Source organism: Thermobia domestica, chromosome 12 (assembly GCF_964235325.1).
Source record: "Thermobia domestica chromosome 12, izTheDome1.hap1.1, whole genome shotgun sequence".
Classification (NCBI taxonomy): Eukaryota; Metazoa; Arthropoda; class Insecta; order Zygentoma; family Lepismatidae; genus Thermobia; species Thermobia domestica.
Window position 1 is genome coordinate 231,678,430 of NC_137465.1, and position 16,304 is coordinate 231,694,733.

The 16,304-nt window shown below is 36.1% G+C and overlaps 1 protein-coding gene across 3 annotated transcripts in view; it reads right to left on the reverse strand.

Moving 5' to 3' along the window:
* Nucleotides 1–10,357, reverse strand: part of Dip-B (Dipeptidase B) — a 72,430-nt gene extending 62,073 nt beyond the window's left edge. For 2 of the 3 annotated variants that reach the window (XM_081734858.1, XM_081734859.1), the window contains exon 1: nt 9,023–9,645. In XM_081734858.1, the coding sequence (XP_081590984.1) occupies nt 9,023–9,630 (608 nt within the window). In that variant the 5' untranslated portion in view covers nt 9,631–9,645. Of the gene's footprint in view, nt 1–9,022; nt 9,646–10,201 lie in introns of those variants that run through there. The other variant, XM_081734860.1, reaches the window with a different exon arrangement.
* Nucleotides 10,358–16,304: the final 5,947 nt, after the last annotated feature.

A 16,304-nucleotide genomic window follows, 5' to 3' on the forward strand; every position in this document is an offset into this window, starting at 1 on the left:
TGACGGAAAAGGCAGTGTAGAAATGGCGCATATATGCCAAGACTAAGACATATCGTGTTTGAGTTTTATTGAATTATATAAAAATAACAAGCATGTAACTTAATCAAACTAACCTGCTAGGCGGTCACTACGGCGGTGTATTTCTGCACAGTGTACAGAAGCTGTGTTCTAAGTTTACAAGTGAAGTGTTACTAGCATGAAACCACGACAAGTGCTACTGAAACTCGTATTATTGCCAAAAACCATCCCTTTTCACTATCCTCGCTTACGCACCTACCCACCATACCTGACGTGCCTGCTCACTTCAGACGCACCCTATGTGAGCCCAGCCTACTTCGACTCGCTTAGATAGCGATCGTGCCGTTTAGTGGCCACCTAGCACACGTTGGTTCGTGTTTTTGCACTGTAATTTTAATGCGATACATACGGACGACGTATTTATACGCAAACAGTAACTGTCTATTTCAAATTGAAAAACTTTACACGACTCTGTTTTGAAGGAACGGACTTGTAACTCGAGCTAACCCAACCTAATGTAAGTAGCCTAACCTAACCAATTTTAGGCTTGGTAATATCAGTAGTAACAATAGCTAGATTGAATGAAGAGAACACATTATTTAACGTAATACTTTCTATGTTGTTCTCCGTTGTTCTCTAACTTAAAATCCCTACATACAATAATATTGGAGTTAAAAGTATTTAAATGTTCTAGAAGATTGTTCATTCTATCAATAAATAACTTAAAATCTTTACATTCAACATTTGGTCTGTATACAGCTACAACAATAGTGTTAATATCAGGCAAGTATGATGCTGTAACCTCAAAGACCATTTCAATAGACATGGTATTTACACTAAGGATAGGCCTATAAGCATATGTATTTTTAATAAAGATAGCACATCCCCCATGTTTCCTTATGGATCTACAGTAGCTGTTACTCAATTTATATCCCTTGAGGACGTAAAAATTAATTTTATTAGGATGAAGCCAATGCTCAAGACATAGAAAATCAACATTCAGATTAGAAACATAACCTTCAACTATAGCGAATTTATTAGATAATCCATGAAAAAGTTACTACTTCATTAGGCCTAGTTTGATTACTAATATTACTACTCTCTACATGTACAGACATACTGAATGAATTTACAATGTGATCTAGATTTATCCTAAAAAGAATTGGTTTCAACATTCAGAGGAATAGGGCCAAATTCACATTTGGCAATTTTGCTAATCGCCTCTATGATCTTATCACTAACAAATCTTTTACCGAATCTATTAAGATAAAATCCGTGGACAGTATGAAATTTTCTCCCCACATTTCATTATTTGCTTTGTCTACCTCTTTATTGATTATGGACCACGACGGCAAATCGTGCCATCGAGGCACATAAAAGACACACACTAGCCTGGCATTTCTAAGTTCATACAGTACAATTTCCTTCTCAAAGACCTTTAGTTTCATTTTTAGCAACATCGTTGGTTCCTGCAAGTAGAACTGGAATATCTACATTCTGTACCAACACATCTGCTGTCACATCGGAGAAATTAGAACCAGGTTTAACCATACTTGCAATTTTATGATGACTGTGTTTTAAGCAGGGTTGGCTGGTTTAAACCAAAGTCGTTAAAAAAAAAAAAAAAAAAAAGTTTACACCAAAACACGAAAAATGTTCGTAAAAATGTAAGTGTTCGTACAATCTTGATGAACACACATTTGTGGGTTATCGCGTGTCACTCCCGCATATTATTCGTATTACATTCAGACCTAAATTTCCCATTCATTACTCACAGAGATTATACTACAAAAGCAACTTTTTTATATAAGTTTATGAATGTTTCTTTCGTGATTTTTTTAATAGTTTGTCATTATTGTTATACAATTTCAATCAAAGAAAAATTCTAAATATTGTTTCGTTTTAATAATATTTACTATTGATAAACTACATCGAAATACCGTACTTTTTGGGGGATCATACAAACCCCATGAAAGGCATTTACTGAAATCAGAAGTATCTTTGATCTATTTATATATAAATGGGTCAGAGCCAAAGTGGACTCAAATAATTCGTATCTTTATTCACTTTTCTTACTGATACGCAAATTAAGTCGTTATACTTCTTTAACTTGGACTAATATAAGTCGTAGTGAACTAACTTGGACTTAATTAGTTCTTCTGTACTCTGCAGTATTTTGAAACTGTCCATATGTAATTTTGTATAATGGTTACTTATGCAACTGTTTATCTTTTTGTTCTTCTCAAACGACTCTTGACAATTAGACAATTATATTAAAAGTATGTAAAGATCAGTATAACGTATCAAGAGTCCTTCGTGTGTGAGTCGGCAGACGTATCGCATTTGTGGCCAATTAGTCCCGGTTTTGAGTTCAAATGGAGCACAATTTGTTTCGGATGAAGTCGAGAAACAGTTTAGACTCCGCTTTAAGCTTATGTGACCCCTTCCAGCATAACCCGCTTGTTGCATAGTAACACCAAAATGAAACAAACTTATTTCTGTCCATATGTAATATAAATACATAGAACAAAACCTAGTTTTAAGATAACGGAGTAAACACCTCTTCCCTGGCTATCAGATTATAAACAGATTTTCATAGGTCGAGTTTTGCAGTTTGACTTTGTCTTCTTTATCTCACTAGATGGCCGTCGTACTATATTTCCATCATCTTCTGCTTTAAGAGGCAAATCTGATAATGGGTCAAATATATTTTTTAAGGGTGGGAACATGACACTATTAACCTTAAATTTAGTTTATTATTATTATTATTATTATTATTATTATTATTATTGGCTTTGTAAGGGGCACTTTCCTATCGTCTAGGGTTTACTGACTTTTGGTCTGCAGTCATGTTTTCACTCCTTTCTTGAGATATACATATTGTATTCTTCCTTAACTCTTCATTCTCATTTTTCAGAACTCTTATGTCGTTTTCTAATATCCCAATAATTTTCAGGGGAGATGCTTCACTATTCTTATTAGTATCGTCCGTCACCAACCTATTATTTTCAGCTTCCATCTTACACTTTGGACCTATATATATGGAGGCAAGTTGGTCAATGTTCATCTTGAGCTGGTAAATCATTTTCAGTAACGGAATTATAATTGATATCTGTTGCATTTAAGAATGGAATCGTACGACATGTAGAAATTAAAATGCGAAGTGAGAGTATATGTACTTACCGGAAGCAGACATAAGGAAATATATATGGGTGATTCCACGAAAAAGGGAAATTTTCACTTGGAAAATTTTTGTTCCGTTGATGGTCGCCTATTTCGAAAAAAATATCAGATGCACTTACTACTACTAAGTACATGTTAATTAGGTGTTCAGCAGAGCTGAATCGTTATTGGTGTAGTAAATAAAAAATAATAAACTTTTCAGCACCCACGGAGTTGAGACCATAGGTCACGGAGTTGAGATTAGTTAACACGGAGTTGAAAATTGCTGTGGAGTTGAGAAACGTGATACATCTTGGTGATAAGTTTTGGTTTATAAGTGATTAAGCTTATAATTTACATAAAAATTGAAATAATTTTCCAATAATTTTTGTAAGTTAGAATTATTCTCCTTATGTTGAATAAAATTCTAACAAACTAGATGACACGTAATTCGTTACACAAAAATACTCCAGAAAATACTGCAAACATATGAAAATATATCAAATGAAGGTTCCAAAATTGAGTACATATATATATACGTACATATATATATACATACATATATGAATATGTGACGTAAATAAGAAAAAAAGAAATACACATACACTTATCGAATATTGAAAAATTACTGCGCTTTCAATATGTTGACTATCATATGGAGAGGACAGACGTTTCACGTAAGCTTACGAAACAAAGGAAGTAATCACTAAACTTGTCTATTGTCTACTTCATTTGTTTTCTGAGCTTATGTAAACCGTCTGTTTTCTCTGTGTGATCAAGTCAACACGTCAAAAGTGCAATACTTTTTCAACATTTGGTAAGGTATTTGTATGTTTGGTATATATACAAGGTGTTTCAAAACAATACACACATCGTTTGGGAGCTGATTCCTGACACCAAGATAAGACGAAAAGTATAGACAACCTGGGTGCACAAATGCTTCCTTTCGGCACAAATGCTGCCGAAAACATGAAAAAAATGAACTTTAAAGGTTCATAGCTCCAAAACTATGAGACCTGCCGTAGTCGGGTCACGACTTCACTTAGGAACTAATATGTGCACTATCCAAAAATATGTTTCAGAATCCTGAGGTACTAACGAAGCAATTTTTATAGAGGGAGTTTGGCTACGGGCGTATAATCAAAAGTACTCACCAACTACTTCTATAAAAGTTGTTGTGGAAGTACCGCAAGATTCTGAAACATGGATATTTGGATAGCGCACATACTAGTTCCTAAGTGAAGTCTGATCCGACTACGGTAGGTCCCATAGTTTTATGCTATGGACCTTTAAAGTTCATTTTTTTCATGTTTTCGGCAGCCTATAGCTGCGAAAGGAAGCATTTGTACACCCAGAATGGTCTATACTTTTTATCTTATCTTGGTGTTAGGAATCACCTCCCAAACGTTGTCGGTATTGTTTTGAAACGCCCTGTATAATGCATACTAAATAACAGTGTAAGGCACTCATCATTTCTGTTTTCTTTAAATAATTCGATGTTCATTGTTAAGTAGCCCTCATTTTCCACTCCAATGAAGGAAATGTCTTGAGGAAACAGGGAAGGGCTGTTCTAGTCTACACAGAATGACAACTGCCAACGCTTTTTAAACGTCAGGTTTAGTAGGCCAGGAGAAATTCCTCCCGATCCGCGTCATAAAATTGACTGTCCGTACATTGCCATCAGACTCTTCGACAATCCCTAAAAAGAAAAGAATTAGCTGATCGTAAGATTGAGACGTCAATAGGTTAAAAACAGATACCATCCATCTTGACTTGACTGAAGTTTTATCTCCGGCTACCTGACAGCCCCAAATCTGAACTTCCGCGAAACACTCCTTAAATGGGCTAGAACCCACCAGCCGGCCTTTGAGTGTGAATGACACGTGGTCAGCGTGTCGGCTCCTACGGCCGTTGTGATGGTTTGCGCGATCAGGTTTCAGTACATCTCTACTCAAATGAGTTTTTCAATTGCCTCACTGTGCGAAGTAAACACCATTAATTTTTGAGCTTCCACCGGGAAACAAACCCAGAACCACGCACGAAAGGCAAGCGTACAAGTCACTAGACCATAAACGAGCTTTATTTTTATCAATATATTGAAAGAACCAATATTTGGAAGAGCATGAGCATAACAAACACTATAGGATTATCAACTCCGTGAACTTGTCTCAACACCCTGGATTCCTTAGTTTTCAGATGGACATGGAGTTGAGAAAATCGAATATAATTTATCTTTACCGGCCTACTTTTTAACCAGTACATGTGAGTAATTGTGTACGAATTTTCTACGTTAAGGCGTAGGTTCCTCAAGGGAAAGAAGGTATATACCATATAAATACATTCAGTAATAAATACCATGGTGTTGAGTGTCAATTAATATACGCACCTGCTTTCCACACACAAAAATACTTTTCCTATAGCTTTTAACATATGCACACAACTTTTTCTGTTCTTCAGTCAAACATGTTTGCCTTTTCTTGTGGGTGTTGGCAATGTGGACGACCATGCTATCTGTTGAGAGCAATGATAATTTTTTCTATTGCCATGGAATTGAGACGAAATAGAGGTGACAGAAACGAAGCATAGTCAAGCTTTCGAAAATAATCGTTATAAAGGTTTACTTTCCACAAAACCGAAACATTGAAGTGTCCTCTTCCATTTAATTACCATTAAATGATGTTTGATTTGCGACTTCAGTTGTAATTTATTGATTAAAATCAGTCAACTGTAGTCTGTGACAGCCCACGGTGTTGAGAAATTGGGTAATAATTAATTTTTTACGTATGTTTCGTGTTATATTTGCAAACTGTTATACATGGCATACCTACTTTGTGACGGTTACTACCAAACAAAATAAAAATGAGGTGATTCTTTCTAGTAGTAGTTTGAAGAAATGCCTGTGACAGAAAATTTCCCTTTTTCGTGGAATCACCCATATATAAATATGCAAGTAAACTAACGTAACCAAATCTAATATTAACAGAAATAAACGAAATTCTATCATTCTTTGCAAAATAAGGCTTAACCCGTTTAACTAAACATAGGCCATACATTTTGGCGCTTTTTCCGCTTTTCGTGTGGTCTGGTGATATAGCTCAAATGAATGATATTAAAAAAACACATGATACTCTTTAGGCAAGAAATTAAAAGTCTTAGTGGGTCATATAGAAAATTTACCTATTAGCAAGCCTTAAAAAAATAGTGCTTGCAAGTACTCGCCAGCCAAAAATCAATTAGCCAGATCACTTTGCAGTCACAGTGTTTATACAAATAAATACTAGTCACTTTGCGACACAGTAAACATATCAATACATTTTTTAATTTCGGTTATTGTCATGTCTCTTACAAGTATAACCATATATTATTTTGGGGTAACAATTATCATGTAAATAGCATTCTTTTAATACAGAAAAAGGCCATCAGAATTATTTCAAACGTAGACAAATTAGCTCATTGCAGACCTTTGTTTATCAATCTTAAAATTATGACAATAATCAATCTATACATTTACACAGTACTCCTCTATATAAAAAGTAATCACCAAAATTTACAACTCAGGGAAGACATCCACTCGTATAATACTAGAAGTAGTAAATTCATAAATGTCCCATATCAACGACTGTCCAAATCATTAAATAGTTATGAGACAATTGGAATAAAATTGTATAACAAGTTGCCTGCATCACTAAAAGATGAACATATAGATAGATTTAAAAGTAAGTTATACAATTGGTTAGTTGCAACGCCCTTTTATTCTTTACAGGAGTATTTTAATTGTTCAATAGAAGTGTAACGTATTTTGTAATCTCGTGTTGAGCTTGTATTTAAAATGTATATTGTTATTGTAATTTATTTTGTAATGTCATTTCATCATTAATTTAGTTATAGATCATTATTTATTTATACTTACGTATCAATGTTGTATCAAATTTTGACGTTGTCTATTGCTATGTATAGCTTAACGACAATAAAATTCTTTATTATTATTATATTTTATTCTGGAATTCACGTTTTTGATTGATCGGACTTTACTCGCCAAAGGCGAGTGGATTTTTCAAGCCCTGCCTATCATCCTTCTTCTCCCACTACATGGCAGTGAAACAGATATTTTCTCCGAAATTCTGTGTTGCCAACAAAATTCGAACTGGACGGCAGCTCTTGACGAGAATGGGAAGGTGAGTAAAACCTGATCTTCTCCGTCACATGAGTAAGGAATGGAATGCCTTAAATGTTTGGTAAACAAAAGTAGTCTGGAAACTCCGAGTGCCTGGTGTTGCTTTATTATTTGCCACTTTCAACCTTCTTTTAACAGAATATTCCGTTGAGAAGAACGACCCATATATGCAGGCAAGTTTGTCAATGTTCATTTCTTCCTTCTCTATATAGAAAGAATTCACATGTATGTCATTAATCAAAGCGTAACGCAGACCAAAATCATGGCAGCGTCACTGGACACACATTAAGTTACAATGTCACTAGTAAGAGGATACGATTGTTCAGACAGTTTCGATTACTACTCACTAAGGCTTTTAAGCTCTTGCCTAAAGAATATAGCAGCTGGATGGCATTTAGTATCTCCCCCAACTAGTTTTATGGTTCCAGAACAGAGTACCTTGTTTTTGTCTAAATTGTGATAAAGGTATAAGTACAAGGGCCCTGGAGGCTTCTAACTCCTTCGCTAGCTGCCCCTAGCTAAGCTATATTTTGTAAAGTAAGTAACACACTGTAAATCTTATATGTGTGAGATTGGGGGAGATACTAAATATCAGCCTCTCCCCCAAATCCATCGACGGCTCCGGAATCTGTACTGTAACGTAAAGTGAGCCGTTGTAAACGACTTTGTTTATAGGAATACCCACTATCGCTGACGCATCCGGTTCCTACAGAAGCACTCCATCGCTAGCACTCCTGTCCTGATTGTATTCGCGTTTTTTAGTGGCCATCTACCACAAGTTGGGTTGTGTTTTATGCACTGCAGTTTTTATTTGAGAACAGGATCCTGAGAAGAATATTCGGACCCAAGAGGAACGAGAATGGGGAATGGCGGAAGCTTCATAACGAGGAACTACATAGTTTATACGGTTTACCCAACATTGTTAGGGTCGTCAAGTCTAGGAGGCTTAGGTGGGCAGGTCATGTAGCTAGAATGGAAGAAAGTAGAAACGCTTTCAAAGTCTTGACTGGTAGACCCATAGGAAAACGACCATTGGGAAGACCTAGGCGCAGATGGGAGGATAATATTAAGATGGATCTCGCAGAGATAGGAATACAAAGTAGAAACTGGATCCAATTAGCTAAGGATAGAAGACAGTGGAGAGCTTTTGTGAACGCGGCACTGAACCTCCGGGTTCCATAGGCCATAGAGTTAGTTAGTTAGTTAGTTTTTATGCCACACGTCCACTCTGTATTTATACTCATAACTAAATCTCAGGTACAAACAAGCAACCGTAATAACTACCAAGTGAGCAGAGTCACTACCAAATGATCTGAGGGAAAAACTAAATAATACCCTTGCAGCCTTGTGTGTGACGTACTGTTGTGATATTTCTATGATCATACATATTATCTACGTTGGGTATGTAAGTTTGGAACACTGACATTATGCTCTATTGTTAGTTTAGCTAATATGGTCTCGCTACGCGCCTTCATATAGTCCAAGATTAAACAATTTTTCACCGTAATTAGTTACTGTACAGTGACGACCTTTACTACCCTTCTCGTTCATCTGTTTACGTTTCGTATAATCCTATCAATTTCCCCGTAAATTTTGATATTTTGGGAACCACTTGCGGAACTTAATCCACTAGGACGTATGTGATTCCTGAGAGAACTTGGTACTCACTTGTTCTCACATATCAAATGTGAAGTTTTCGTGACACAGTCTTCTTTCTTAAGCACCGACCTTAAATTACACTGACTAACAATTGGTGTAATTTGCAAGTTCTTGCTGATCAATTGTGGAGTTTTCTTAACACTTATATCATTTAGTAAATTCTTGTTGATTAAATGCGAAGTCTCCATGTTACTTAAATCAGTTTGTGAAATCTTACTGACAAGATGTGAACTTTTTTTGAGACTTGTATCAGTTTGCAAGTTCTTGTCGATTGAATGTGAATTTTTTCTGAAACTCCTAATGTTTTGTTCAAATAATGGATTTAAATTAGGTTGACTACCTCTCGCTACAAGTAACATGTTTTGTATGTGATTTATGCTTAAGCCATGTTTTTTTACAGTACTTATATCAGACACAAAACTTATATTACACACTTTACATTTTGCTCGTAAGTTACTGATTGGGTCACAACACAACCAATTTTTAAATTCTGACTTTGTCTCCCAGGCTCGTCTATATTTTTGTTTCCTTCTGGTGGGTTTTATCTTACTTTTACGTTTCTTAGGAGCAGGAGGACCATAATCGTTATCAGAATCAGAATTTGACGTTAGAACCATTTCGACAATTCTTGCTAGTTCTATCGTAGCACACGGTTTCTAGCTTGTTTATGGTTGATTCAGGGTTGGGAATTATTAACAGAGTAACTGTTGCCATGCTGTTCACAACGCATTTTCTGCATTAAAAATAGCGTATGTTACTTCACTTCAGTATGGACTGAAGTGTTGGAGTTGAGTTGAGTTGATTTTAGTTTAGCGTCCCTTTCAGCAGCGAGGCTATATGAGACGTGGACCTACTGATTAACGTGGAATCCGAACCACATGAGCTCCCGCCGGGAATCGAACCCGGGTCTCCCACGCCAAAGGCGCGTACGCTAACCGCTTAGCCACGGAGGAGCTCTGAAGTGTTGGAGTTGAACGTTCCTTTCTACTACCGATATTACATGATACGATGCTCCAGTTTTCCGTGAAAAACGACATAAACGAACATATACCCCTGACAGGAAACGAACTCGTATCTTCTCGTATCCAAGGGGACAACGCTAACAGTTAGCCCAAGATACATCGAAAGATACCCAGGGTAGGAATGCTGACATTTTTAGTACGATAATATATATAGATAGATACTTACTGATCAGATAGCATCTTTAAGCTCTGTATGTAACGCTTACTATTATTATATCCACAAAACACCAAGGTTCCACGTCCTCTCGCTGCCCACAAACAAACGCGGAGCGAAAATGCAAACCGCATTGAGCATCACTCCATGGAAGAACATCAAAGCAGCGCTTTCCGCATTGCGCGTGCGTAGTGCAGGCCATCCAGCATGGTGCAGGCAAAGTTAATTCATAATAGTTCTCTGTGCAAAGAGCATTGTTGTGCTCTACAATCTGCAAATAGAAGAAAACGAAAGATCTTATTGAACTTCAAGGTTTTTAAAACAACCTAAAAAAAAAAGAAGAAAAGAATTCAATCAGAAATCCTAACTGCTGTTGTAGGGAGGCTTTTTCGTTCACTTATTTTTAACAACGGGCCGCGGTGGTTAGTGGTGGTGCGTGAGGTACCGTACCTGGTTCCATCCCAACTAGCACCAAGTGAACTTTGTGGTGGAGAAACACAGTGTTCGTGGCCTTTCAAGGTGTTCTCTTATTTCCTCCCAATTTCTTAATTCCACCATTACATTCATTTATCATCATCACCGTCTCGTTTAGCCGAACCGGCATAAACTGAAAGATTTTGTAAAACTGGAAGATTTTTATTTTTAACAACAATAACAACAACAAAAAAGACAAATACACCCAGCCAACAATGTGTGCAAATTATGCTACTTTGAACACATACAAACTTACACAAACTATTGCTATTGCATTGGTTTATTTCTGAAGAACAAACAAAAACTTCAGTCAGAACCAGGCCCGTAGCCAGCCCAAAAATTTAGAGGGGGCCACATTATAATTCATCACCATATTATAGTTCACTTTTAAACCTACCGCGAAAATTTCCAGGAGGGACCAGTAAAAATTTAGGGAAACCCGGCCCCCTATCTCACCTGATACGGGCCTGGCCAGAACCAATGAATTATGGTAAGGGTGAGCAATGCGAACTAAGGGACATTGTACCGGAGGTGATGAAGTGCACTCCAGAGAAAATAACATCTAGGAGATATCGTGGGATGGGAGACTTCCTTTCATACCCCCGTTAAGTCTCACACTCAGGGTAGTGATTAAATAGTATAAAATTGGCGTATTTCAATTGAGTGCTCATTACATTCCAGAAGTCTACTTCTTCATCAGACGCCCAATACTCTGCTATTGGAAGTCTTTAGCAAACTTTAGGGGTTGTAGGGCGACAGACTTTCAAAAGTGGGAGCAAATTGACTAAACAGGATCAGCCCTTATTCGTTCAGTATCATCTAGATGGTAGGCGTGCTATGTAGTACAATTGCAAAACTGGCCACATTTCGGTATAGGTGCATCAAACAACCCACAATTTAATTTAGATGGCATATGTAGAAGAGTAGTTCATATGTGGCTCAGTTCCAGGCGAAATGACATACTCAGCATTTTTCAGGAAAGCATATTAACCCCAAAGACAGAATGCTCAAAATATTAGTTCCATTTCAATTAGAGCATTTATTTTGTTGTCCGTTTCAATCAATTAAAGAAGAGCACTGTTTCCTCATTGAAGATACAATAATCAGAGAATATAAGTGATAGAAATGATACTTCGGACATTTCCGAAACAGAAGAAAGTGGCAAAATAGCAAACATTTCAAGCAGTACATCTGTAAATAGTTACTTACCATCAAGAAAACAGAAAAACCCTACATTACAATGACGTATACAGATAAAATACACTTTAGAATGAAGTTGTGATAAGCCCTCTGCGGAAAGATGTTTTTGTTGAAATGTTTGTCTTGGTGCCAGTGAAAGATGAAAAAGTAACAAGTAACGAAGACTGTCAACTTGGAATCTGTTAAGGACTTATGGACGAAAGTAATGATATTAGAGTTATGTTCTTAAAATCTTGATGCGAAAAGAAATTCGAATTACGTGGAAATTTGGAACTATAATTAATTTTCATGACGAGATTCGTAAACTACCAACTCCGATTAGGAAAATTAAAGAATAATGTAAAGTTGTGTACCAGTTTAATTCCAGAAGTTATGTTATACTGAAGCAGGGACGTACGCAGGGGATGGGTCCTGGGGGTCCTACCCCCCGAAATTTCGACTTTTGTGTAAATTTAGCCTAATTTTAGGGGCAATTTTAGGAATTTTAATATAAAATACCCACATATTGAGTTTGGACTCCCCCGAAATAAATTCCTGCGTACGCTACTGTACTGAAGCATAACAAGAATTGACTTTTGTTGAAGATGATTGTGCACAGATTCTCCCTACATTACCTGTTCTTTTCGAAATACATTCCTTATACAGAACCTGTACACAATAAGGTAACAGCGCATGTATACTATTTACTAGCATGCTCCCTGCACAGCCCATGTTTGTGCTTCACACGTGCCATGTACTTTGTCTGTCACCAGTTTGCGCAGATACGTGCCTTCTATACGCTTCTTACATCCAATGAACATGCCATGTCGTGTACTTTCCCACATTACACAGCGCGTACAGTTTCTCGCTACAAGACCTGGGCCTTACCTGTAATGTTTTCACTTACATTACAGGCGAGGCACAGGCCGATACAGGCACCAAACATGGTAGCACAGTAGGGTAAGCCGAAAACGGCCGATTTTTTTTTAAAGAAAATTAAGATTGAGTATCGTGCAAAAGTTGTAAAATGTTATATTATGTTTCCTTACCAAAACAGAGCCGGATTAAAAGATATTTAACCGGGCCCCGGGGGCCCTAAAGAACGTTAATTTTGAAAAAATAGTTGCAAGTAGTGAAAATATTATTGAAATATATATATATATACAGTGATTTATTTGTGGATTTTGTAGAAGGGGGGAATATTTATGCAAGATTGTGTTCCGTATAACATAACAACTTTAAAGTGGAGTTGGGACAACGTTATTTTTAAACCTACCTACTTTGAAATTATGGTACTGGATATGATAGGAGACCCCCAAGTTCATCATTTTTTAAACTTTTTGAAAAACAATTTTATGATAAATACGAATAGGTACGTTAGATAAGATTTGGTTAGGTAGATTAGATTGCATGCGTTAGTTACCTTATTACTTTTTGTCCTACTGCTGAGGACAAAGTTGCATTGCAATCTGCACACCTTGTCATAACAAGTGTCACAGTCCTACGTAAAAGGGTTTTGCTATGACAAGTAATTCTTTAGTCTGTTCTAATTTGGTCCTTAAAGACCAAATTCCCCGCCCGAACAATAAATACAACAAAAGGTAAGAGTTTATTTTGGGCAGAACAGTGAAAGGTGCATATATATACTTGAGCCTAATTTTATTAAATAGAAGGGGAAAGACTCTACTAAATGACATTCCTCATTACCATAAATAAGTTTTAATGCCATTTTGCTCCTTGTACTTAATAAAATTAGATTCAGGGGTGTGTGCACCTATCAATGTTCTGCTGAAAGTAAACTTTTGGCCAACAAAATATGCTGGCATTAAAATGGATCCAGAATTGAACAAAGACAGGGTTAAGCTGAAGCATGATTTACGGCATTATCTAACACGTCTTTAGAAATTAACAATACTTTCACACCGTACCTCACTTTAGCAATACGTAGAATAGTGTAGCAATACGAGGTTCTTTTACATCGAATACCATCTTTTTCCCAGTTAGTTTGTTGATAGTAGCATGATGCCATGATGTCCATTTTTTATCCAGCTGATGGCATACTTTTCTGCATTGAACGAGGTAATATCTGGTCCATTAACGTTTATGAAAATTCTAGGGTTTTTACAGATAAATGGTTTCTAGTATCAGTATGTTGGAAGTTTAAGCTGGAAAAGCCTCTCTCACACTCTGCAGAATAAACTGAAAGAACACTGATTTCCATGTTAAGATTTTGTAGATTTGGTCCAATATTAGGTTTCACCTTATGCTCTCGAAATTCCTGCAGAATTTTGGCTGAATCATCAGAGGAAAATTTTGATTCTTTTATTTTTATATTTTATTTTATTTTATTTTTGAAATTTGCATTACTTCTTTGTCGCCGTTTAACTTTCTTGCAGACAATTCTTCTCGCCAATTGGATTGTAGCAAAACCTCGGCCCCACTGAACGTTTCGAGCGTATCTTATCTGCTAGACCCTTGCAATCTTATTTTCTGGTACTTCTTAAGAGAATTGACTAAGAGTTTTGCCAGTGAGACTCCACAAAACTGACCAGTTTCTTCAAACTAACGTAATTGTTTCATGGACATGCCCCTTTTTCTTTCAGCGCTTCCAGAACATTTACAGTGTTTCAATCTTGCTTATTACCTGTACGAGGGATGCAGACCTTTCTTGTAGAAACAGGCTAAGGATATGTAGAGGTTCCAGCGCATCTCGGATCATGGACATTTCATAAACAAAGTCCCACTTAGTAAGTTTTACGTACAGAGCTGAAAATATTACACGCTGCTGAAAGCTTCTCTGCAAATTTGTAGAAGCTTGTCAAAAGTGTTCCACTAGCGCAGGGTAGGATTTCCGCAATGATTCTGCTGAACGGTATGAACAGCCTAACCACCGTACATCAAAAACTTTAGTAATATTATAGAAGCGAATACTTAGTTCTCGTGATATTAATTTGATTTCTCTTCTGTTTTCGGGGACATTGAGTAAACACCGTGCAATCGCTCTACAAGGTATTGAAAATGAACCATATCTGAAATCGTATTTGCAACGTTGTGAACAGCCAGTTCCAGCTTATGACTCATGCAGTGAAACACAACAAATTCGTGTCTAATTCTTGCTGCAGTAAAGAAACAGCACCATTTATTTCGCCTTGCATGTTATTTGCGCCATCAATACAAACTGTTATAAGTCTTCCCCGTAATATCATTTTGGAAAGATTCATACTTTCACATATTTTAACTATGGAATCACATACCTTTCTGCCTATTGTTACCTATAACTCAAATAAACCTAAAAATATATTGATACACACCTGATTAACTACAGTACGGATATACACAATGAGAACAGATTTGTGAGACACTGTGGAGGATTCGTCCATCATTAGCGCGAAGGGTTCATCGGAATTCGCAAGATACTGTTTTCGTTCATTTCTGTAGCTACAAAGTCAATAATATTTAAACACGTAACATTAGAGTGGAGAATTTGTTCGAGGTTCATTCCATTTATTTCTTACAATTTAATAAGATGCACGGTAAACGACAGATGATTTTGCGCATTAACATAGGTAGTTCTAAATATCACAGTTGTCTTTTTAACACGAATTTCATTCACAATTAACACGAAAGCATCTTACTTTCTTACTTTGTTACCGGAATTACTTGCATTTTAATCGTCAGGAGCTTTTCCTTTATTAAAATATAGTCTAATATCCATTTCCTTATGCTCTTTTTAAGGTGCTTGTCAACGAAGAAAATACCAATTCACAACTGCAGTGACTGCTCACTAATAACTAAAAATATTATTATTATTATTATTATTATTATTATTATTATTATTATTATTATTATTATTATTATTATTATTATTATTATTATTATTATTATTACTCTGCTACTCAGATGAAGTACGATAATCAGTAGTATCAGCTGCAACATTTTTCTTCGGGAAACAATTCTATAAACAATACCAGCTCGCGACAACAAACATACTTAAAAAGTAAAGAATTGTTACTAAAACATGGAGTTGAATTATTGCACTTAGAACAAATTGTATAGCCTAAGAGAGGTGGAAAATATCTTCCCAGGCTGGGAAGATAGAATTAAAGCTAGAGACAGGGAAACCAAAACTTAGAAGGGGGGAAATTCCCAGGCTTCCCTGGCTACAAATAAATCCCTGTATATATATATATATATATATATATATATATATATATATATATATATATATATATATATATATATATATATATATATATATATAGAAAGTTAAGTTTGAGTACCATGCAAAAGTTGTATAATTTTATGTTATGTTTCTTCACCAAAATAGAGCCGGATAAACAGATATTTAACTGGGCCCCGGGAGCCCGAAAGAACGCTAATTTTTTTTAAAAAAAGTAGCCAGCAATGAAAATATTATTAAAATATATTTTTAGAAAGTTAAGTTTCAGTACCGTGCAAAAAT